General features: G+C 45.4%; 1 protein-coding gene across 3 annotated transcripts; it reads left to right on the top strand.

Annotated features, from left to right (window-relative positions):
* Positions 1-365: 365 nt before the first annotated feature.
* On the top strand, positions 366-23,693 carry klc1a (kinesin light chain 1a). Of its 3 annotated transcripts, none has more exons than XM_083683350.1 (16): positions 366-844; positions 5,657-5,924; positions 6,155-6,385; positions 6,635-6,713; positions 8,494-8,722; positions 9,051-9,138; positions 9,600-9,701; positions 11,354-11,527; positions 11,683-11,782; positions 12,092-12,144; positions 12,568-12,635; positions 12,753-12,861; positions 13,360-13,494; positions 17,857-17,990; positions 19,786-19,852; positions 20,776-23,693. In XM_083683350.1, exons 2-16 carry the CDS (start codon positions 5,658-5,660, stop codon positions 20,839-20,841), a joined length of 1,902 nt encoding a protein of 633 aa, XP_083539476.1. In that variant the 5' UTR covers positions 366-844; position 5,657; the 3' UTR covers positions 20,842-23,693. The 3 variants fall into 3 exon arrangements, with proteins under 3 accessions (XP_083539476.1, XP_083539475.1, XP_083539477.1); XM_083683349.1 differs by having other exon boundaries at positions 13,360-13,521; XM_083683351.1 differs by lacking the exons at positions 17,857-17,990; positions 19,786-19,852; positions 20,776-23,693 and adding an exon at positions 16,054-16,973.
* Positions 23,694-23,976: the final 283 nt, after the last annotated feature.

Below are 23,976 nucleotides of genomic sequence, written 5' to 3'. Positions count from 1 at the left end.
AATTATATTTTGATTTTACTATATTGATATTTGCTTTATCACCATACCTTACCCCTACTGGTATTTTAATGAAAAAATAATGGTCTTGTCATGGTCATTCTTCTAATTTACAAGCCATAAAAAGGGTTGGCTTCACTGGCTTGATCACAGACTGGCAGAGCTTCCGTTCCTGTTCTACACATTCAACATGACACAACTTTCTCATCTAAATCTATATGATGATTGCATTCAGCCTCAGACTGGACGTAGCAACTATTACATCGATTGTCGCAATGTTATTGTTACTTCCCCTTTAATCTAGGCTGGATGACATCATTATCTAGGAAGAGAGCTGTGGGGCGCGAGGCAACGCCATTTTTCGCCAAGCAGTGCACCGACAAATGTGTCTCCCTTCTGTCAAGTTACTCTCGTTAGGTTTTTACAAATGAAACGTAGCGCGTTGACCTGGTGCGACCATGTAAAACAGGCGAATATGTTCGAGTTTTCTTTGATCGCTTCCTGTTCTTATGTTGCTAGTCGTCGTCACCGTTGATGCAGTCAAGGCAGCGATAACGACAGGCAATCAAAGCCGTGACAGCAGCTAAACCGCACTGGAACGATCAGATCTCCGCCGGTCAGGAGCCAGGAAACAGGAAGATAGCTAGCTAGCTTCATAGGAAGTAAATCAAGTCACATAGTCAGCTTGCTTAGTTTAGGTTTTGTCCCCCCCGCCAAGTCGGTCCAACTACAAAAAAAAAAGAGGTCTTACTAAGCTACAGTAGATATATTATCCCCGGTGTTTGTACCAGAAACGCTGGACTAACATTACAGCCTCCCTGTTGGGCAACGGATGTCCTACAGAACGGTAAGAACTGTCTGTCTTGTCAGTGTCAGCTAATGTTATCTGAACTACCGGTAGAGTTAACCCGAAAGCAGCTGAAATGTTCTGATTTTTGTGCTCGGTTCGATGAAATCTGTGATCATATTGTTATTAATTGTGACACTTAGCTACTGTTATTAGTTAACGTCATATAGATAATTATCCGACTGCGGCTATCTCATATGTTTTGAGGACACTGAACAGGTTCTACAGGTTAATCCAATAAAATTGGAACGGTTTGACGGACGCGCGGAGCGCTGCTTACATACTACTGAAACATTGCACAGTCCAGCTGATCTTATCGAGCTACTGTATGTGATGCTTCACGCACTCACAATTTCAGTAGTGTTATTTTCCTTGACGGGTGTCATTGAAATTCAGGACGGGATGAGTTCTCTGGAAGGACTCTTGTGCCCCCTCTGAAAGCGTGGTTGTGTTGAGTAGAAGGATGCAGGCGCTGTGATGACCAGGGACACTGGGAGCCCAGTGTATTCGGGGTGACAGCTGGGCGTTTGAAAGTCAGACACTGCTGCAAGGTGTCTATGAATGAAACCAACCGGGTTGTTTTTCAACAGGCAAATCAAATGAAGTTGTTCAACTGGACACACACACACACACACACTCACACACTCAGTCAGTCAGTCCATACATTTTCTCTTGCACACAGTATTTGCAACCATGCCAACTGTTAGGTTTCCTCCTCATCCTTTACCTCTTGGGATACTTTGCAGATAGCTTGTTGTTGGGCGACACCTCCCTGTGGTGCTGATGGTTTTATTGTTGTGAGTTGGTGTTGTTTATCTTGGCTGCAGTGCAGCTGTAGCCTAGTGTTTTCTCCTGTGTTGGAAGTACATCTGAAATATTACAGTGCACACTGACACTGTCCCCTTTTGTTGATCTGGAGCTGTAGTCTTTCCTTTGTTTTAGACTGCTCTATTTTTAGACTGCTCGTTTTAGACTGCTCTATCAAACCTAAACCCCCCCAAAAAAGAGGGGTACATTTGAAGCTGATCAGCACTGACCTGACTGTCTGTCTGATGTGGAGAGGGCAGTGCAGTTGGATGGGCTTCAACATTGTATCTATTGTGGTGCGATTTCACACTGAGGATGCCCTACGCCTAGGGCAAAGTAACCATGCAAACCACGAACCAGCGAATCCCAAACCAGCCACCACTTAAGAGTGGATTTGTCGAGCCTGGCCAGAGACGATATTTTGTGATCATGTTTTTGTTCAGGCTTTACTCCGGTCAGACACTCGGCCATCTTTTTCATGACTCAGAGCTGGAGCAATTATTCTTCACTGCAGCTCCTATGGCCAGAGGAAGCATAGATGGATTTGATCTGTTAGTCGGATTTGGACTGGTTTTGTAGCCCATTGGTCTCTAGAACACACACACACACACACACACACACACAAGACTTAGCATGGGGTTGCCAATGGTGTTGGGGAGTTTCTCTTCAGACCCGCATGCTACTGAGTCACAGCTCATGAATATCAGCTTACACATCACTGACTCACCCTCTCTGAGCAGCCTTGCACCATCGCTGCATCTTCATGGAAGAATGTCAACCAGTGCACGTACTCTTTGGTTACTCTTCACTGATTATGATTAAAAAAAAAGATGGTGGTCTTATGATTTATTCAGACAGTTCTGGAGATGCTACAAGAACAGCAGTCTCTTACTTCTGTAAAAGGAGCATTGGCTTATTGATTAGCCTGCCCGAAAGCTTCTTTCATTAGACTTTCTTTGTTGTTCACCTTGGGTGTGTTGCTTTCTAGGCGTGCTGTGCTGTTGATGCACTTACTCCCTAAGTCCTTTCTACTTGTTCTGCACTATTGGGAAGGGAATAGTATTGAGGGACAGACCCCCCCTTTCCATGATCTATATACAGTACCAGCATAAACCAGACTCTAGGGATGTGCATGTTGGAATAGTACAATCCCTTTGAGGGCTCTGAGTCTCCCTGGGCCGAGCTTCAAACCAGATATTTACATTTCAAACGATATCATCAAAACACTTCCCTCTCCATCCCTACAGTGTTTTCCTGACCTGGTATATATACATCTGAAGAAACAAAATGAAAACTAGAGCTTAGATATTTGAGACTACAAGAATATGCTGTCACTTTGAGTATCACATGCTCTATCCAGATTGGTCTGTTGTGCTTTATGTTGCCATGGTGGTGGGCAGTTATCAGTGAGCAGGGACTTGTATTCACATGTATATGTCTATTCATTCTACTCCGGCTCGTCTTTCCTGTGTGCCCCAACCCCCCACAACTGTCACTTGCCAGAAGAATAAGAAGCTATAATACTTGCTGAGTCACATGTGCCCCGTCTCCTCATGTGTCTGTGTTCCTCTTCCTCCTCCTCCTCTTCCTCCTCATGTAGGCTATAGAGTTCTCTAGAACATCTCTGTTACCAAAAACCCACACAAGTGAAAGATATTTTCAAATGTCTCTGCCTCATGAGGAGCGAGGATAATGAAAGTTAACAAAAGTAGGAAGTATAAGTATACCCAGGGTGGTATTGACGAAAGCTTATGGAGACTCAAATAGTTCCTTCACGCAAACCTATGGAGCAAGTTGCCAGGCAACTGTTTGCTTGCCTGCGTAGCCAGTTTGAGAAATATTGGTATCTTAGATTATAATTTTAGAACTGAATAGATACTGTAATTTGCGAAACCCTTTAGCTATACTAAAAGTTGTATGGTTAAAACCTAATCAGTAACAGAATGATTTATCTGATGCACTTACTCCCTAAAGTGAATTGGCTACATTCACTTATTGTACAGGTTGTACTGAACCTAAAACGGTTATTCGTCTGTCCTTGTGGAATAACCCATTTGGATTTTATTTGGTTCCATGTAGAACTCTTTTGACAGAGGCTTCTACATGGAACCCAAATGAGTTGTACATGGGTCTTTAAAAGGGTTCCCAAGGGTTTCTTCCACAGAGACAGTCGAAAAACAATGGGAAATCATACAGTAGTAGTTACAAACCACTGCATCAACATCCTCACCAAGCACCCCATCAACACCCTCATCTCATGCTCTCGTGCAAAATGGAGACTTCATTGTTGTTGAGTACAGTGGGGAAATCGAAGCCAGCGAATCACACAAATATGTAGCGCAAGTAACTGCCATTGAGAATGATGACATACATGTTGCGCACTCCTACAAAGGACAGTAAGGGATTTGTCTTCATCATTAAAGAGCGCACTGACACATCTAGGGTGGTGTCCATAAGACAGATTCTTAGGATCCTTCTCACACTGGTTGCAGACAATAAAGAACATTTTCATTTGCAGAGGCTATCTCTGAGGCAAGCTAGGAGCAGATTGTCTCTGTGTGTGTCTATACTTGACACAGACCTACTTGTATTTTTATTTATTTTTATTCTGTAGCCTAAGTGTAGCCTATTTATTTTTGGTATAATGAAGAAAAAGGCATGATTATCCCGTTACCAAACATTGTGCATACTGTAGAGTCGTATAGTTTGTTAAACCTTGCTATCAAGGGATTTTACTTGGCATATGTTTGGTGAACAATGGAGTCACAGCTTCGTTCTGTTAATGTGGAGTTGCCTGTATCTTCAGGGAAGACAGGCAGGCTTGCCTAACGGCTTGTATCATAGCAACGTCAAGGACCGATGCTTTATAAACCTTTGGGAGCCATCTACGACGATGCCATAAAATATCTCTGTTTTCTCAGAAATATGAAGCTTACCCTCGGCTACACTGTACATTGAGGGGTATTGACCATGGCTAAAATGGCCATTCAGAGAGCAGAGGGAGAGTGGGGCACATTCTTTCGATTGGCCTCATGTGCATACAGAGATTTACTATGCAGCCTGCTTGTGTGTGTGTGTACTATGCCGAGGCCTCTGGTCCAACCTAATCCTCTTACGTCCGTCAGGAGTAGCTAATGAATAAACAGCCAAAGAGAAAGTCAGGAAGGGAGAGATGAGACGAAGTGAAAGAATGAGGAAGTCGTCGAGGGGAGAAGCAGGGAAAAGAGCAATCCTACATGCCAGACATTCAGAATTGTGCTGAGGGTTTCAAAGAGTTCCTTCACCAGGAACTGGCAGTGTCAGTCTGACTCTGGCAAACGTTGTGGCACAGACTCACTACTGTCAGGCCTTATCTATATCCTCAAAACAGTCCACAGCTGTTTTGGTCTTCAAATACATTCCCAAGACCATCACTACACTCTCTCTCTCTCTCTCTCCTCCACGTATCAACATCAAGGTCTCTCTGTCTTCAGTACTAAAACCCCTGCCTGTGTGTCTTTGGCTGATAAGCGTGTGTTTTATGCGAGCCGTCTTATCGAAAGCAGACACACATACAGTATGTGCACACATTCACACACACTAAGGAGTATATTGATTCAAGCTGTAGATAAACCCGGATCCGGCAGTAACCAGATACTGGTGCTGTTGACTAAGATAGGCTAAATAAACAGGTAGAGATTTTGCTTAATGCTTTGGTCTTGCCTATAGGAAAGAAAATTTGGCAAAATCCGATTTCAACTGCCACATAGGACCAAGGGACATTTTAAACTCTGATGTAAAATTATCATTATATTTTCTCTTGTTGAATATTTGTACATTGGTATTTTCTTTTATAATGTTATATTGTAGTGTTGTATTGATTGTTTCCTGCCCAGGGACTACAGATGAAACTTCTAGCAAAATGTTGTACAGTACATGGTCCCCGACAAAAAACATGAAATGGGATGTTGATGCATTTAACTCTCAATAAACACATCTCTCTCCTCTCCTTCCCTGCCCCTGTAGGATGCGTGAGAACATGTCCACCATGGTGTTGGTGAAGGAGGAAGAGGACCCTGGTGAGAAGCTGTCCCAGGATGAGATCATCTCCAGGACCAAGCAGGTGATCCAGGGCCTGGAGGCCCTGAAGCAGGAGCACCACTCCATCCTGGAGGGTCTGCTGGGCACGCTGCGATGCCTGAAGCAGGACGAGGAGGGGGTCCTGGTGGAGGAGAAGTCCCACATGATTCGCAAGTCTATGGAGATGCTGGATCTGGGGCTGGGAGAGGCACAGGTCAGTACTCATCTCTGAGAGTCCTCTAAATATCTATCCAATCATCCCTTAGATAAGTTGGCGTGATGGACTATCCAAATGCACCTGCTTGAATGAATAGCAGTAAAATAGCTTATTCCCATACATTATTCATGACCAGTGTTCTTCCTCACCCACTTGCCCCTTGCCTTACCCCTCCCCCCTCCCCCCTCCCCCACCCCTCCCCTGGCCTTGCTGCGTGTTTCGCCCAGGTGATGATGGCTCTGTCTGGGCACCTGAGCTCGGTGGAGTCCGAGAAGCAGAAGCTGCGTGCCCAGGTGAGGCGGCTGTGCCAGGAGAACCAGTGGCTGAGGGATGAGCTGGCGGGCACCCAGCAGAAACTGCAGAAAAGCGAACAGAGTGTGGCGCAGCTGGAGGAGGAGAAGAAGCATCTAGAGTTCATGAACCAGCTGAAGAAGTATGACGAGGACCTGTCCCCCTCTGTGAGTCACCGTTTATGTGTCACCAACAACAACAACAACAGGCACCACCTCACCACACCTGCTGGGTTGACTCTGAATGACAACTTCCTTTTGTCCCCCTCTCTTTCTCTCTCTCTCTCTCTCTTTCTTTCTCTCTCTCTCTCTCTCTCTTTCTTTCTGTCTCTCTCTCTCTCTCTCTCTCTCTCTCTCTCTCTCTTTCTTTCTTTCTCTCTATTTCTCTTTCTCTCTCCCCCTCTTTTCCTGTTTTAGGAGGAGAAGGACTCTGACTGCAGTAAAGAGACTCTTGATGACCTCTTCCCAGATGACCAGGATGACCAACCCCCTGGCAGTGAGTCTCCCATGTCCCTCTCAGGCCGTCACAGAGCCCTGTGCTTCTCTCCGTCTCCTCTGTACTTTCACAATCCCTACCACACACACACACTCACACTCACTCACACACACACACACACACACACACACACACACACACTCACCTTGTCCTCCCATTTGTCTTTCCTCATCTCTCTTTCCTTATTATCTTTTTTCCCCCACTTGTGTTCCCTGCCTTGTGTGGGGTGGTCCCTCAACATTCAACTCGGCATCAAACACTGTGAGCTTTAAAGTGCCATCAGACAGAGCTAGTTGAGTCTGGAAGCGGGCCAAATGGAAATGGACTCAGTGAACCAGATCACACTGGCATACAGGGTGCACTCAAACAACCAAACCATCAACCAGGGAGGAATAGGGAAGGAGGGACACCCTCCTCCCCACAGAGCAGCAACATTTACAGACAAAATGTTTAAACTTAAATAATTAAGGGGTCCTACTCCTATTGTATAAATACAATACTGTATATATAATGATCCGATAAAGGAGCAATTATTGCTAATTAAATAAGAGGCCTCGGCAAACTACATTAGTGAGATATTGCAGTGATTTAGAAGGATACATTTCCAGTAATTGCTCTACCGCAGTGAGCTAATGAGTATGCAGATAACGATGTGAAGGAGGAAGGGGGAGAGAGATGCTCTAGATCTATCTATTCCTTTGTTTTGTTTGCATTATGCTTTATTATTTTATTTAAAGCCGACCTTCTGTCGGGTTAATTAGCACACTCTGAGGAAACAAACAGAAAGGAGAGAGAGAGGCAAAGACAGAATCAAAGGGACGTGTGGGTGGTGTAGCAGGAAGCTCTCCAGGGCGCGGGGGAGGGACGCATCATCAAATACTGCCGCTCCTGACTGAGCGTGCTCACATTAATCCTCTCGCCTCGTGAAAAAGAACTGGCTGAGACTCGGCTCTGTTTGAGAGGATCCCGGGCTCGCCTTGCACTGAAGTGGATTATACTCCTCTGCTTCCAGCACAGCCGCCTCCCTGAAATGCTGTTATGTTTCAGAAGCCTGTCGGTTATCGGTGGTGATCGGCTTTTTAGTCTGATTAGGAGGCTTTTGTTGTCGTCCGTTCATCTGTATTGAATTAAGAATCTAGCTTCGACCTTGGAATACACCTTGCAAGTGCCCCCTTCCCTTTTTTTACCGCGATTGATCTTCAGTGTCTCACATTTCACATTCTGAGCCAATATCTGTGGCATTTCCTTGCGTGTCCGTAGGATTCTACACTCTGGCATTAGCCGCTTGAACACCTGGCACTCCTCCTGGGTTAGACGTTTCCCGGCACTTCCTGTGTGGTGGAGACTAGTGTTATTACTGTAGAGGACCACTCCTGCATCAGCCTGCTGGCCCTCCTTCACTGTAAATATAGAGCTTCAACCCTTTTCATGACGAACCCAATCAGGTGGTTTTCTGACCTCTCTCTTATGCCTGCACACACCCACACACACACATACACACACACACACCCACACACACACACTCTCACCCACCCACCCACAGCACACCACACACACACACACACACACACACGCACACACGCCCACACACTCTCAGCACTGTATGAGGGAGGGATTTTGGTGGTTTCCTGACCTGTCCAAAACACACACGGTGTGTATCAGTACAGAGTCTCAGTTTTCTCCACTCCAGCAGTAAGGATGTGTGTGTAGGAGTGAATTCCAGACGTTAGTATAGTCTGTAATGTCGACCCCCCCCTCCCCTCCATCTCTCTCTCTCCAGTCCAGCAGCCCCTCAGCAGTGCAGCGGCAGCAGCAGCCCAGCAGGGAGGCTATGAGATCCCGGCCCGCCTGAGGACCCTCCACAACCTGGTGATCCAGTACGCCTCCCAGGGGAGGTACGAGGTGGCCGTGCCTCTCTGCAAGCAGGCCCTGGAGGACCTGGAGAAGACCTCCGGGCACGACCACCCAGACGTGGCCACCATGCTCAACATCCTGGCCCTGGTCTACAGGTCAGTCCTGGAGGTGGTGGTGGTGGTTAGTTGGTATTGAGTGTAGGTGAAGTAGGGAGTAGGCTTCCTTCCTTCCTTCAGCCTGCAATAGAAGGTATTCTCAATCTTAATGGAAAGGGTGGTGTTGGGCAAAAATGCCAACTATGTACAGAGGGACCACAATAACAGTCCCCATTGTGGAGAAACCATGGTTACAATGACCAGTGTTGTCAAACCAGGGTCACCGGCATTGTCGCTGAGAAACCTCTGTTACAGACCTCATTGTTGGAGTAACCGCAGAAACATGCTCAAGGGCTCATCTCTCTCTCTCTCTCCCTCTCTCTCTCAGGGACCAGAACAAATACAAAGAGGCAGCCAACCTGCTGAATGACGCTCTGGCCATCAGGGAGAAGACTCTGGGCAGGGACCATCCAGCTGTAAGTCTGTTTTCTCATGAACCCGTGTCTCTCATCACGAAACTAACTAGACAGGTCTGCTTACCGTGTCGATCCCAACAGGCTTGTGTCCACCGTCCTCGGACATCCGCTCCCCTCAGTGCAGAGCAGAGGTTAGGCTGCCTGTTCCCCCCCAAAAACCCCTCCCTCTCCCCTGTCTGTCACACGTGGGCACCAGACGCCAGTCTGAATCACAGATCATGTGTCAATGAACCCTGTGGGGTCTCTGTTGTGATCCTGAGTGCACTTGGTGGGAGATTCATCCTGCTGATTGGGATGTAATTATAGCCCAGTAATCACTTCCTGTTTTTCCGCTGTTTGTCTTCCTCAATTGCACTCTGCTGCTGTGGTTGAGTCTTGCGGTCACACACTGGGCACAGATGATTGAGATTGTCTCAAACTTGTCTGTTATATTTTTGCTAATGTGTGTGCGCGTCTTTCAGGTGGCTGCCACTCTCAACAACCTGGCCGTGCTCTACGGGAAACGGGGGAAGTACAAGGAGGCGGAGCCACTGTGTAAGAGGGCTCTGGAGATCCGGGAGAAGGTGGGTCAGAGGGTATAAGTCACCGCAAGGGATTGTGGGTATGGAATGCAGAAGCCTGCAGTTTGTCTGCTATTCACCGAGTAGATCTTGCTTTTCTTTCATAAGTTCTCTCATAGTCAAACTAACTCACTTTATAAACTTCTCCTGTATGCCCGCCCTGGATTCAGCCCCCCCCCCCTCTCCCCCACCCCCCACCCCACATTCTCAACCGTCCCCATAGGTTTCTGTTGTTCAAAGACGAACTGTGACTTTGGAGAGAGAGAAGTCCTGGGAGGTTTCATTATTTTTGGCTACAATGTAATGGGATGCTTCTAAAGTTGCTCAGCGATCCTAGAAATGCATAGTGCAGTCTCTCTATTTATCTCTCTCTGTTTCTGTGTCACTTCCTCTTTTTCTTGCTCTCTCTTTTTGTACTTCTCCCCCTCACTCTCTCCCTCTGTGCTAAGAATGAGTCAGCTCCCTCAGTGGCAGAGAGCAGAGAGCTTAAAGACAGCTGAGACATTTTATTTATATGCTCCTTTTCTTAAACTTGAATGATAAAGCTCTCACTTAAGCTGAAAGATTTGCCACCCAGCTTTCGCGGATAGGCGGTGGAAAAAGACCAGAGTTGCTGAATCGGAAGTTTTTGCTGCAGTTCTCTTTTTATACCAAGTGCTGTACTTTCCTCCCCGTGTGCAAGCTGTTTCAGTCCCTGGTTTATCCCCAGGGATGAAGATTAGGAGGAGGAGGAGGAGGAGGAGGAGGGCATCTCCTTTAAGAACTCTCCAGTTACAGGCAGTGCACTGGCCTCTAAAGCATTACTCTTATCAATATACCTCAATCAATATCCCCCAGACCTTGCAGCCTTGTTTCCCTTGCCCAAATCCTTTCCTGGCAATGTTTACAGTAAACCGGTCGGGAGTGAGAGACTTATAGACCTAACATCATATTAACAAGTAGCTTTGAAATCCACATTCTGTACAGTAGCTATTGATTATTCAAACTGAGCCTCTCAATCACAGAGGGGCTAATCAGTCTGTCAGCCTGCTAACAAGCAGAGAGCCTCTCAGACTGTGTGTGTGTGTGTGTGTGTGTGTGTGTCTGTGTGTGTGTGTGTGTGTGTGTGTGTGTGTGTGTGTCTGTGTCTCTCCCCTCTCTCTCTCTCCCTCTCTCTCCCCCTCTCTCTCCCTCTCTCTCTCCTCTCTCTCTCCCTCTCTCTCCCTCTCTCCCCTCTCTCCCCCTCTCTCTCTCCCCTCTCTCTCTCCCTCTCTCTCTCCCCCTCTCTCTCTCTCCCCTCTCTCTCCTCTCTCTCCCTCTCTCTCTCCCCTCTCTCTCTCCCCTCTCTCTCTCTCTCTCTCTCTCTCCCTCTCTCTCTCTCTCATACAGTCAGAATCACTCTGAACTAACCCTCAGTACAGCTCTCCTCAGTGAGTCTTTAATGAGCCTGCTCCTGCAGCTCTGACTTCACCCTCCACTCTAATGGCCTTAAGCCCCTCCAGCACATAGGAGAGCTTATATTTCTCTTTGAATTGAATAAAAAAAAATGATAGGCTCCTTTTCGTCTTCTTGCTTTGAGGCTGTCTGCTCAGCGTGTCCCATTATGGCTGTATTGCTTTGCTTATACTAGCGTTATCTGAATGCGGCCCCTCCACGTCCCCCCCTCTCGCCCGCAGGTCCTAGGTAAAGACCACCCGGATGTGGCCAAGCAGCTGAACAACCTGGCCCTGCTCTGCCAGAACCAGGGCAAGTACGAGGAGGTGGAGTACTACTACCAACGCGCCCTGGAGATCTACCAGACCAAACTGGGCCCTGATGACCCCAATGTGGCCAAGACCAAGAACAACCTGGTGAGATGGCCCATGCATGCTGGCTCAATAGCACACTCTCTAATCCGAACACCACGGGCATGAAGGAGAGGATAGTTTTGAGTTTGTGGCCATTTTTTGGTTTTGGAACTAGCATCAACAAGGTTACTCTGTCTGTTTGTCTGTCCTTCTCCCAGGCATCCTGTTACCTGAAGCAGGGGAAGTTCAAGCAGGCTGAAACTCTGTACAAAGAGATCCTCACCCGCGCACATGAGAGGGAGTTTGGCTCTGTAGACGGTAAGACACACACACACACACACACACACACACACTCACTCTTCAAACCAAGTATCATCAGTCATTTGATGTAAAGGTTAATGTTTTCAGTCAGCTGTCATAATTTGTGTGGAAATGCTCCTGAATACATCACTGACCTTTCGGTTGAATGCTCCGATGCTGGGAGCCAGACCAGACTATGCACTTAGAGCACCCCTGATGCCTGCGTGCCTGTCGGTCTGAATGTCAGCCAATATCAAGTCAATATCTTTTCATGGTCTGTTCGTGTCTCTGTCTGATGATCTGCCTACTGTATCTCTGACTCTGTAGATGAAAACAAACCCATATGGATGCATGCAGAGGAGAGGGAGGAACTGAGCAAGGTGAGTGTGTGTGTGTGTGTGTCTGTGTGTGTGTTTATGTGAGATGGAGGGTCTAGTTTCAAGGGGATAAACCCTGGATTAAGTCATTGCTGATGCTGTGACCGAACTTTCACATCTGAAGGGGGAAAGTTTTTCAGTCATGGTATTAAAGGTTTATCGGTTAAGTCGGGCTGGTGAAGAGATCATGACCAACTCTAATCTCTAAATTCCCACCACTTTAAGTCATGTGTATTTTGGGTTGGATTAAAGATGCCTGACATGGTAATTTCTTCTTTTCATTTTGCTTTAATACGGATCTCATTTCATGTCATTTGATCAGACTTAATTGGAATTTGTTGGCCATTACTTAAATACCATGTCTGCGGTGTTTTGAAGTCTTTTCCCATAAACCGATGGATGTGATTCTATTTTTTTTTTCTCTAGGGAAAACAGAAGGATGGCTCCTCCTTTGGAGAGTATGGAGGCTGGTACAAGGCCTGTAAAGTAGACAGGTGAGGGTTGAGTCATAGGTGGCCTCTATCCAGGGCAGTAAGTCTGTACTTGATTAGATGCATGTGTATAAGTCTGCTATGCCAGTCTTGACTCCAATGTTTTTCATCTGCCTTCAGCCCAACAGTGACCACCACCCTGAAGAACCTTGGCGCCCTCTACAGGCGGCAGGGCAAATTTGAGGCTGCAGAGACACTGGAAGAGGCAGCCATGCGCTCCAGAAAACAGGTGCGGCAACTGGTGGCACTGGGATGACTGCGCATCCTTACTGGGGCAGCTTTTATTTTTTTTACCGTCAGCTGCCGCCCCAAATAACAAACCATTTTGGGGTCACTGATTTGCACAGTGGTGGCTGTTGTGAAAGTGCGGCAGAATTCAGTAGATCGTCAAAACAGTTTAGTAACTGTACTGCATCACTGTAAGAAATGGGCAGACTCCTGTTTGCAGCTCATTGTCCTGGAGGTTCCTTTCCTCCTCTTTTGAATAATTGGTTTGCCAGGGTCATACGTATGAAACAGGTGCACAGTACTGTAGGAGTATCACTGGTTCAGCTGTTTTAACTGGCAATGTAAACAGTGGCATGTCCTGCTCTTCTTCTGCTGTAAACAGTTTATAAGCTCTCGTCTATTTGTGTGTGTGTGTGTGTGTGTGTGTGTGTGTGTGTGTGTGTGTGTGTGTGTGTGTGTGTGTGTGTGTGTGTGTGTGTGTCTCTATCTGTGTGTCCAGGGTCTGGACACAGTGCATAAGCAGCGTGTGGCGGAGGTTCTGAGTGAGCCGGAGGCGCGGGAGAAGCAGCGGAGCCGTGAGAGTCTGGTCTCTGACACGGTCAAATACGAGAGCGGCCCGGACGGAGGAGAGGAAGTGAGTATGAGCGTGGAGTGGAACGGGGTAAGTACAGTACACAGCCCAGAACACAGGGGTCCGCCCGGAACACTCCTCAACCATCCCCCTAGAGAGAAGCCACGGTTGGATGAATATCATTTGACACATTCGGATTTGTTCAGTGCTAATAATAATCTGATTTTGAATATATAGTCTGCTGTAGTTTGTAAACTGTTATCTACACATTTATAAATTCATTCTTTATTAATCAACTCTGACAAGTTGACAAATCCAGGTCATCTTTTTTCGCTATTCAAACTTGGAATTTGTATTCAGCAGTGGCTTCTGTCAAGGAGGATATTCCTTAAAGTAGAAATCTTTTACTCACTTGCTCCTACAGTAAGTGAATTAAATTAGTCTAGTTTCTAAGTCATCATATGGGGACTGAGTTGCCAGTGATAATTTCAATGGTAACTATTAAATGATTCCAGATGGTTTGTACTGATAGATTGATAATGCTGATTGACTGTCTGACTACTTTGTTGTAATTACTACCTAGACTAATGCTTCTAGTCTACACTGATGCTTGTAGTTCTAATTTAACATCAAGTGAACGCTTCTGCTGGTTAAAAAGCTATATTCACGATATAGATTTCCACTCCCCAGACCACTGCTTTAGCAAGTTGCTGTGTCTCGATTTTAGAGACAGTGTGTGTTCTATCCTTTCACTTTGATTGCAGCAAACTCTATTTTGTACATAACTAACATCCTTTTCATGCAGTAGTTTTACTGTTCTGTGCTATTCCCACTCTCTCTATCCAATTACTGCGGTAAAGTCCTCTTGGTCACAGCGCGTATGTTTGCAAATCACAAAACACCTTCTGCTCTAGTCTGCTGTTCAGAACTGTCTTGCCCGCCCGTAGCAACAGTAGCCGTAGTGCCCAAGACAACCAATCAGCATCTCCTCCTGTGAGTCCCCTGCCCTCAGCCCCGGCTCAGGGAGACTTGGCTCCGTCACATTTTAATATCCTTGTGGTTCTGTCTCTCGAGACACTCACAGTGTACTACCCTACAGTCCAGTATGTTTACCTGTGTGAGCGCCATGACCCATCGACCTGTTCACCTCTCTGACTCTTGTGGGCTCTGTACTGTACATCTTCAGTGTCTCTTCATGTGTGTGGGTTGTGTTGACTGTACTGTGTGTGCCTCTCCTGTGTACCGGTCTTCACTTGGACAGTATGTGTATGCGTGAACTGGACAGATGGAAAAACCTCTGTCAGACACACATGACATACTTGTAAGCATGGAGAGACTCATGCTAATTGTGATTCACGACTCCTACTACTGCTGTCTCCTCCTGCATTCAGTGGCAGCGTGTTAGGAGCCAAAGTAATGGGGCAGCACTCATAGAGGTTAAACCAACCTGTGTCTGTCCTTGTACTTTGGCTGGTCTCACGCGGCTACTGTCTACGTGTCCCTGTGTTTGTTGTGGTGTACTAATTTGTTGTCTCCTTTCTCTCTTGATGATAATACGTACTTGTGTGCACTGTAACTAAGCTAACATGCTTCCCCCAGACAGACACAGTTTCTCTCCAAGATTAGAAGATTAGCACCCCCCTCTCCGCTCATCCCCAGTTCTGCTTTGTTAAAGTGTTTTCCACCCTCACAAATCGTGTCATCCACATAAGTCCTCTTTTCCATCTGTTTTGTCTTTTGTGTTTTCCTGAGCTTTCTTTTGTTTGGCTATGAGTGAGCCTTCGGCCATCTCAACTGGATTGTGGAAAAAGGCCCATGGCTTTGTCCAGGGAATTGACTTGGGTTTATTATAAGAAGCCAAACTAGGACATGTTGAATAGACAGACAGTGCACAGTAGAGGCCAAATGGGTTTATTTTCGGAATTATGGTCACATTGCTTGCTGTTCCATGAATTAGTGTAATTGTTTTCGCATATGAATGGTGCGTGTCTGTTGCATCCATCACATATATTCCTTTGCTTTTCATTATGACACACCTACCAAATTGACCAGAATGACCGTCTAACTGGCCAGCTCGAATTGTAATAGTCCTCCTGTAAAAATCTGAGCCATTTAAGATCTGGGGTCATTGGAATAGAACAGCAGCTCCAAACGCAGACTAATTCCAGTCCACTCTACTGTTGCTGTAATGAGAGAGACTGTATTAATGAGGGGTTGGAATGCCTATAATAGGTTGATGGAAGTGCTATTAAGGCTGCTTTTTATTCCCTCATCTTCATCCATCAATTGCTGACAGGTCGTCAAGGATTAGGGCCAAGAGTATTATTACTCTCTCACATTTCCATTTATTTCTTAGCCTCCATTTGCCCCTCACCCACTCCTTGGCTGTAGCTACCGTTGATTAGCTTGTACAGTTGGAGAAAAACCTGGAGAAACACTGTCTCTGTCGGGGGAAATGGTTTGGCAAGCTGCAGCATTCTGACCCCTTGGGTATCCTCTTCTCTCTACCCTCACCTCCTTACACTGTTCTTCATCTCTCCATACCCTTTTCTCCCTCCTGTATCTGCCTCTCTCTCTCTCTCTCTCTCTCTCTCTCTCTCTCCACCTCTGTCTGACTGGCAGGCATAACTCCAGATGCCTTGTTGTGGTTCTAAAACTTGTCTTCTGCATGACGGACGCCTCGCCTCGCCTCGCCTCGCCTCCTACCCCTCCAGCTTCGCAGTCGTGTCCTCTCCTCAGCTCTGGTCCCCTCTCTCTTCCTCTGGGCTCTCGTGTTCTTCAGCTGGGCCGAGCCGAACCAGAACCCCTATCCTCTCATCCGCTCTGTCACTGGGACCGGGGTGGGGGGGGGGGGGCTGGGGGCTATGTGTCTGAGAACAAAACCAAGCGACTTCTGCCACACTATTCTCTTAACCTTACTTCCCACTGTCCTTAAACACTGTACTTTTACTCTGTAGTTTTCACCACGCCCCTCTCTCTCTGGAGGGGGGGGGGGTCTTCAGTCTATCTCTCTGTATGGTGCGTGCTGCTTACGGCATTTACTAGTTGTGACTCCTACTGGACAGCTTCTGCTCGTAGTGATCTGACATGCTGTAAATCCCATGAGGTGTTAGCATGACCGTATGCTCACTCGTAGCACCATTACCATTATGACCCCTCTAGGCTCCTGTAGAGTTTGTATGCTGTAGTAGTGTATGATCTTGTGCTCCATTATGGTCCGTTACTATGATGTCAAACTTAAGTCTTGTGATGCCATGATTAAGAGGGCACATCCAAATACAATGCAGCCGGTGTGTACTCCTCTATGTAGACAGATGAAGGAGGGGGGAGGGGGAGGCAGGAGGGTAGAGGGTTGAAAGGGTTGAAAGGGAGGGAAACATGCACCTTGCTCTGTGCAGTGTGTTGAGACTGGACAGTCTTCTCTTCATGACTCCTACTAATCTACTCTGTGTCTTGTCTGTTTGTGCATCTTTTGTCTTTCTTAACTTCTAATAAAACTTAACTCTTTGCTCACCTACATCTTTGCCTGTAGCCTCTTTGTTTGCTCCCTCTGTGGTGGGTGGGTGGGGGTGTGTGTGTGTGTGTGTGGGGGGGGGGGGGGGGGGGTGGTGTGTGTGTGTGTGTGTGTAGATAATTGTGTGTGTGTGTGTGTGTGTGAGGTGGGAGGGGGGGCGGATAATGAGATGTGTTTGTGTGTGTAAATCTTTGTACCCTGCGGTGGATGGTGTAGAGGTGGTAAAGAGTGACTCTCCGGGACCGTGGTAACGTGCCCCTCCTCCCCTCTTCTCCCTCTCTCCACTGTGTTGTGGTGCGGGCAGGGGGGCAGGGGGGCAGGGGGGCAAAGCAACAGGGGGGCAAAGCAACAGGGATGTCAATAGGAGTCCAAGAGATCCTCTGAGATCTGATCAAAGATTGCAATTGCAGTTATTAGTGCCACATTTCTTCATGAATTACAAAAAGAAAGCTATGTGGCACTGAAGGCATGCTTCTATGATGCTTTTTTAAATTTGGTTAAAGTAGATAAATTATAGGAGGTCACATGGCACTGAGTGTTTCACCAAAACAAAGTGTTCCGAGCATGATCTCGTTAAGCATTTTAGAATAGGTTGACTGTGAGCATTTCTGAATAGCATACTGATGAGGCTGACATTTTCTGTCTAATCAGATACACATGGCAGAAACAAGCACACGCTCAACAAACATAGGTCACCACATACAGTACACAGACAGATGTCTATTGGAAGAGTTTGCTGAACTAGATTTGTAATTGTGTGGGTGTTGTGCTTGGATCTGGCTGCACTTGACCCTATGTGGGTGGGTATGTGTGTGTGCGTGTGCGTATGCATATTTTTCTTTGTGTGTTTGTGTGTGTGTGTGTGTGTGTGTGTGTGTGAGAGAGACTGAAACCCTTTGATCTCTCATCAGGATGGTTCTGGTTCTCTGAAGCGGAGCGGCTCCTTCAGTAAACTCCGCGCCTCTATTCGCCGCAGCAGCGAGAAACTGGTCCGCAAGCTGAAGGGCGGCGGGGGCGCACGGGACAGTGAGCCCAAAAACCCCGGGTAACTATCCCTACTGACCTCTGACCCAATGACTCCTCATGCACAGGAGACCCCATGGGTGGGGCCCCTCCTTTCCACTGGATTGGTGTGCTCATCTTAAAATCTGACTAGAAATGACACAAGGTCATTCTGCTGTTGGAGGGATCGCTCTGCTGTACTGTGGGTTAACTCTGGGGTAACTTTGGAGACCTGTTTTGCACAACTAATGAACTAGAGGGGATTGACACACTGTCACTAATACGTTCAAGCAGCCATTGCACACTTTCATTGGCACACGCTCTGAATGCCACACTCACAGGCACACACTGACTGGCACAGACTGGCACTGGCACACTGGGGTAGAACAGGGGTCCTACTACAGAGCATAACGCCAGCTGACAGGCAGAGAGGGTTGGGCTGATTCTCAATGTGTCCAGTGTAGATGTACACAGACATGACCACAGCTAACACTGTGGTGCCCATAGCTAACACTTCTATTGATATAGATGAGAAAATGTTATGTTTCCAACCACTCCACAACCCTCTTTTTTCCTGCTTGTAATGTTTATAAATAGGATCAATGAGTTTTTGGGTTTACTATGCCAGAGTCTGTATTTATGCTCAAATATGGTCTAGACGTGAGCCTCAACCATGTTGGCTAGCTGCTGCATGTGATAAATTATTTTTAAAAGGTCACATTCACAGTCCTGCTGAGTTTACACAGAGTACCCTCAATCACATCGGATCAACAATCTGGCCTTTGTAGAAGGACTAGATTGAGAGAAGATAAGAGAACATTGGGTTGCCAAATACTACTAATGGTCTGCTTTGAAATGCCTGTCTGCTTTTTCAGCCTAATAAACCCTTTTACTTTTGTTTTACTTTATGTATTTTCTTGCCTTTTTTTTTTTTTTTACACTATTTCAAGTGCACATTTTATATTATTAGAGCAGTTTATTTTTCAACACAATTTCATTGTGAAATTGTATGTGTCATAAGTTATTTTTGTCTGCATGGCCATCCTGTTTTATTTTAGAATTTCTAATCCATCTATCTATGCTGTGTTGTGCTTTTATTTATGAATAAACTCTTCTAAGTGAATGGGTACTGCATGCCTCATCTGTTTACTGACATTATCTGTGTATTCTGACACAACTTCCTCTCTCTGTGCCCCTCTCCCTATTGTGCGAGATCGTTTGAGGTCATCATCTATGATGAATTAACCCCATTATGATCAGTGATGAACTACCTCCATGGCTCACTCAGTGGGGACAGATGACAGTTGAATTTTACTGATCAGTACAACATTATCCTTATCAACATTAACATTACCTTGAGGCAGAGTAAATTAATACAGATTTGGCAGAAATACTAACCAATAATTTTTTACTTCTCTAGTTATTCGTTCACACTCTCAACAACTTTACGCTCTATACTCTCTATTCTACATCTTATTCATAGGATGACGAAAATAGTGGCATTGACAGAATAACTGATTGGAGAGAGGCACAGTTGGAAATAGCTCCGAGATGTGCTTGCAAACACATTGTTACACAGTGACCTCAGCAGATGTAATGGGTGTGGGTGCTTCCAGTTTGATGAAACATTTGAATAGACCGTGTAGAACTGGCTACGTGTGTATAGCTGTGTGATGGCATTGTCTGGTGAAACTAACCTGTGTCTGTTTGTGTCATTAATGTCATTAACCCACATACCATCTCCATGGGGCACATGTCCCTCTCCTCACCCCTGACCCTTTGACCTCTCACCCTGGCCCTCACTGACATCTCCTTGCATGTCACTGTTCTGGGTGCAGCATGAAGCGAGCCAGCTCACTGGGTGTTCTAAACGTGGCGGACAAGGCTGCTGGAAACCACTACCAAGTAAGGAGCCCAACTGTTTCTCTCTTCATCTTTCCTGTCCCTCAGTCTTTCCCCACCTTTTCTGAATCTCTTCTCCCTCACCCTCCTCCCCTTTGTGAGCTCTCTCTACCTCCCTCCCTTCTTTCACACTCTGCGCTCTACTACATCTTCCATTCATGGATTCAAACTCAACTGAATTCCCCAATCCATCCACTCGGTCATGATAGTGGTCAAGCCAGCCGGAACGTCGGTCCGTCATCTCAGAAACTGGCCACTATGTGTAGTAACATCACAACGGTTCACAGACTAACATGTTATTTCCCCATTGTGTTCACTAATCCACATGGTAACCTCGGTAAATCACGGTAATAACTGATGTTCAACATAGATAGGAACTAACACTTTCACTGCTGTTGCTCACTATTTAACTAGTATGTGAAGATTGTAGGAGAGGACAGAGAGGACAACCTCTTTCAGGCAGTTTCACAGGTGTTCTACAAGAGAGTGATCAACAACAGCCATTAAAAATCTGATTGAGTGTCCCATCTGACCATTCTTCAGGGTGGGATGCTGGTTCTGGTGACTTGCCTTCTGTGTTACTCCAGATTACATTACAGATCAGTGTCTGCACTACTCATCACTGTCACTGAGCCCCAGATTGCGGTGTCATCCACCAATCTATCAACTTGATCTATTTCTGCGGTCTCATCTCATTTGAATTTTATGGCACATTTCCAATACTCAAACAGCAGTCGGCTATGAACCCCTCATATCTGTTCATTTATTCCATATGCCTGCGGAATTCCAATATTGTCTCCATAATGGGATGTAAAGATTTTGTCTCATATTTCATGGACCATAGGCGTCTACGGATTTTCTTCTCTCTTCAGATTATCAATTCATCCTATTTCTGAACCCAATTTCCTCTCTGCCGCCTTCTCTAGGAGCGAAATAATCGTCTGAGGAAAAGTCGTGACCTGAGTGCCAGCCATACTGACCTGGCGCATTGAAGGTCTGCATCGGAATGAGGAGAGGTGACAGAGGTTATGGGATAATCAGAATCCTGGCATCCTCAACCTTCAAAGACAGCCTCCGCTGCAGAGTTGACCTTCTTCCTCTCCCATGCTACCATGTACAAAGCTGATAGTAATCGCAACATCACCCACATACCTTCAGCCACACGACCCGTCCTAAACCATACACAACCAACTGATCACTGCACACATGGCATTAGTTTAATATTGTCGTTAATGCACTTTGAATTCCATCTGTCAGTGGTTTTATTAGAGGGTGGTTTGTTGCAATGTTTTCTCTCTTGCTCTTTTTTTTTTTTTATATCAACATATATATTGTGCTACATGGTATATTATGATGAAGGACACTTTTGTTCAGTTTGTGAGTTTGTGTGTCTGTGTGTGCGTGCATTGTGGTTGACTGCCCATATGAGAGATTACCATATTTTTGTGTGTGTGCGTGTGTGCGCGCGCCCTCTCACTCATTTTCCGTCCATCATTATATCCTGTGTGTTTTCATTGAAGAGCTAGGTGTGGTTGTATACGGTATATGTTTACATTTGCGTTATGTAAATTATTATTTAATTTGTTATGCTGCTCCATGGGGCTCCGTAGAGGCCTTGGAATTGTTTCTATAGTTACACGATGTTACTACAAGTGAACAGAGATTTGAAGTTATTTGGCAGGAGCGTTGTGTTGGCACATGAGGTATATCACTCTCTCAGGACTGTTGCAGAGGATAGCTAGTGAGGCTGGTTTGGAAGACACTGACTACACTAAACTTATTTAACACAAACCTGTTACCTGTTACAAACCTGTTACAAACCTGTTACAATCAAATGCCATTTCCAGTAATAGCAGAAAAACTTTGTCACAGTCTAGAGTGGAAAATTGTTTACTCGTCTTCTACTGAATGATGAATCAAGAGATAAGTTTACACTTATTATGAAGTGAGGGAAGTTGGATACCACTTGTTTGAATGTGTGTTACAACATTACAACTATCTATACAAGTTGAATAGGCCTATAACTACTTTTTGTGATACAACACAAAAGTAAAGACCATTTGGGATCATTTGAAGGGTAGTTTTTTTCACGTGCTCTTTGATTTAAATACCATCATTAAATTGATTTAATATACAGTAGCTATTGATGTGCTATTACCAAATTAAGATCGTACTTATGTGGTATTCCACAGTCTTACAAATCAGTGGTCAGCATCGGGGTGTGCCTTAATTAGGGCAAATTACATGTGATGACTGTACCTCTACCCCAGTCTCTTTTCTCTGTCAGATGTGTGTTAGTGGTAAGCCTGATGCTACTGACCCTGATAGGGGCTTGGAGGAGATGGTTGGCTGAGATTGTCCTGTCCTGAGACTGTGTGGTCTGTGTTATGGTGTTAGACTAAGGAGAATAACTGTTACATTTGCAGAAGGCATTCTGTAGGCCCAAGGACACCATCAGTCCCTCACTTGGATGGTTTACAGTGCAAAGAACTGGGAATGTTTTAATGAAAACAATGTTAAGCTGTAACAGGATCTAAGAAACATGGAGGAGTGAGCGATTTTCAAGGAGGTATATATTGCAGTTTATATTTGCTTGCTAAAAATATATGGCGGCTAATGCTAATGGTTTTCTATGCAGAATGAATTTGGCAACAGTGAAATGGAACACAACTTCTGCCAAGGGGTTGCACTGCAAGTATGGTATGTGCAATAGGTTATGCTTTTGTTTGATATTGCATGAAACATTCGGTTGAAAATGTCTAACTAAAACAAAAGCCTATATCTTACCATAATTCCCTCTTCAAATATGTATTTTTAATCAAGCATTTGACTTTCCCCGCTTATTAGGTCACATTATTACAACGTCAATTGCGCTTGTCAGGACAGAATATATCTGCAAAAAATGTATACATATCCTATATGTTTTATGAGTATAAAGCTCACAACTGACTGTTGATCAGTCTGTCAATCATCAACCTGTTTTATGTGTTTTGCCCAACTCTACCCAGAGTAACTGGAAAGGTACCACAGCCATAACCAAACATTGAATTATGACTGGTTTTGTTACACATTGCCACTATACTACTGGTCACAGGTGTGAAATTGTAAAAACTTGCCACAAATAAAAAAAAATATATTGATAATTGAAGCATGCGTACAGGGAGAAAAGTCTATTTTCTATGTTATCATACCCAGGTGGTTATGACCACCTTAACTACCTGGCCAGTAATGCTTTGCTCTCTCAACAATGTATAGGTCTTGAAATCATCCGTCTTTTCAATTACTGTCAGACCAATTTTGCTTTCTTTTAAAGAAGGATGTTTATTGTGTCTTAGTTGTGATGGGTATGATGAAGTGAATGTATGAATGTGCTTACATGAGTAAATTAGTAATTCTATAAGCGGTGATCCTTTGAGTTACTGTTGAGATGGTGCACCGCTTCGTATGGAAAAAGGGTTAGGGTTAGCCCTGAAGTAGTGAAACACTCTGCCCTCTGACCCCGCAAGGACTGCTTGGATATGACATGGCCATGTTGTTGGTGTTTCGATAGCAGTAAATGCACCAGCCTCTGGAGCTAGAGCCACTGTCCGTCCATTCCCTTATTTCTGAAAGTGCACTTTTTTCTCCCTCTACTTAGGGGTGGGTCGGTTTTGTGTGTGTATGTTTCGGGATGTCCTGGGCTAGACTGGCAATAGGATCGGACTCAATTGGTAACTGCCCCTCTCCCAGTAGGCTGCCTGCTGTATTAGCTGGATCCCCCTTTTTGCCTGTACTGTGGTGATGTGTTTGTCCTGCAAAATATTGTATGGTGTAAAAATGGTATGAATAAAAAAGATAAAATGTTGGTCCCCCTTGTACTTATTTGGTCTGGTGATGATTTAGCATTTAAGCAGAGCACTCAATGCATGAGATATTTGAGGATGAGGATATTTATTTAGGCCAAATCGTAGAGGACACTGCACGTTCTCTTAGCGCCCCCCACTGGATTAGTTATTTACTCTCTACAATCCGCCTGAATTATATGTCTGAATCCATTACTTTGTTGCAACACTTTACACATTTTGATGTTTTCATAAATGGAGGGAAGCTCATCAAAATGTATTAGGGGTGTCATGATATTGGAGAGT

The sequence above is a fragment of the Argentina silus genome, assembly GCF_951799395.1.
Source record: "Argentina silus genome assembly, chromosome: 13".
Taxonomy (NCBI): Eukaryota; Metazoa; Chordata; class Actinopteri; order Argentiniformes; family Argentinidae; genus Argentina; species Argentina silus.
The sequence above is the reverse complement of the archived record's forward strand: the minus strand, read 5'-3'. Positions and strand labels throughout refer to the sequence as shown.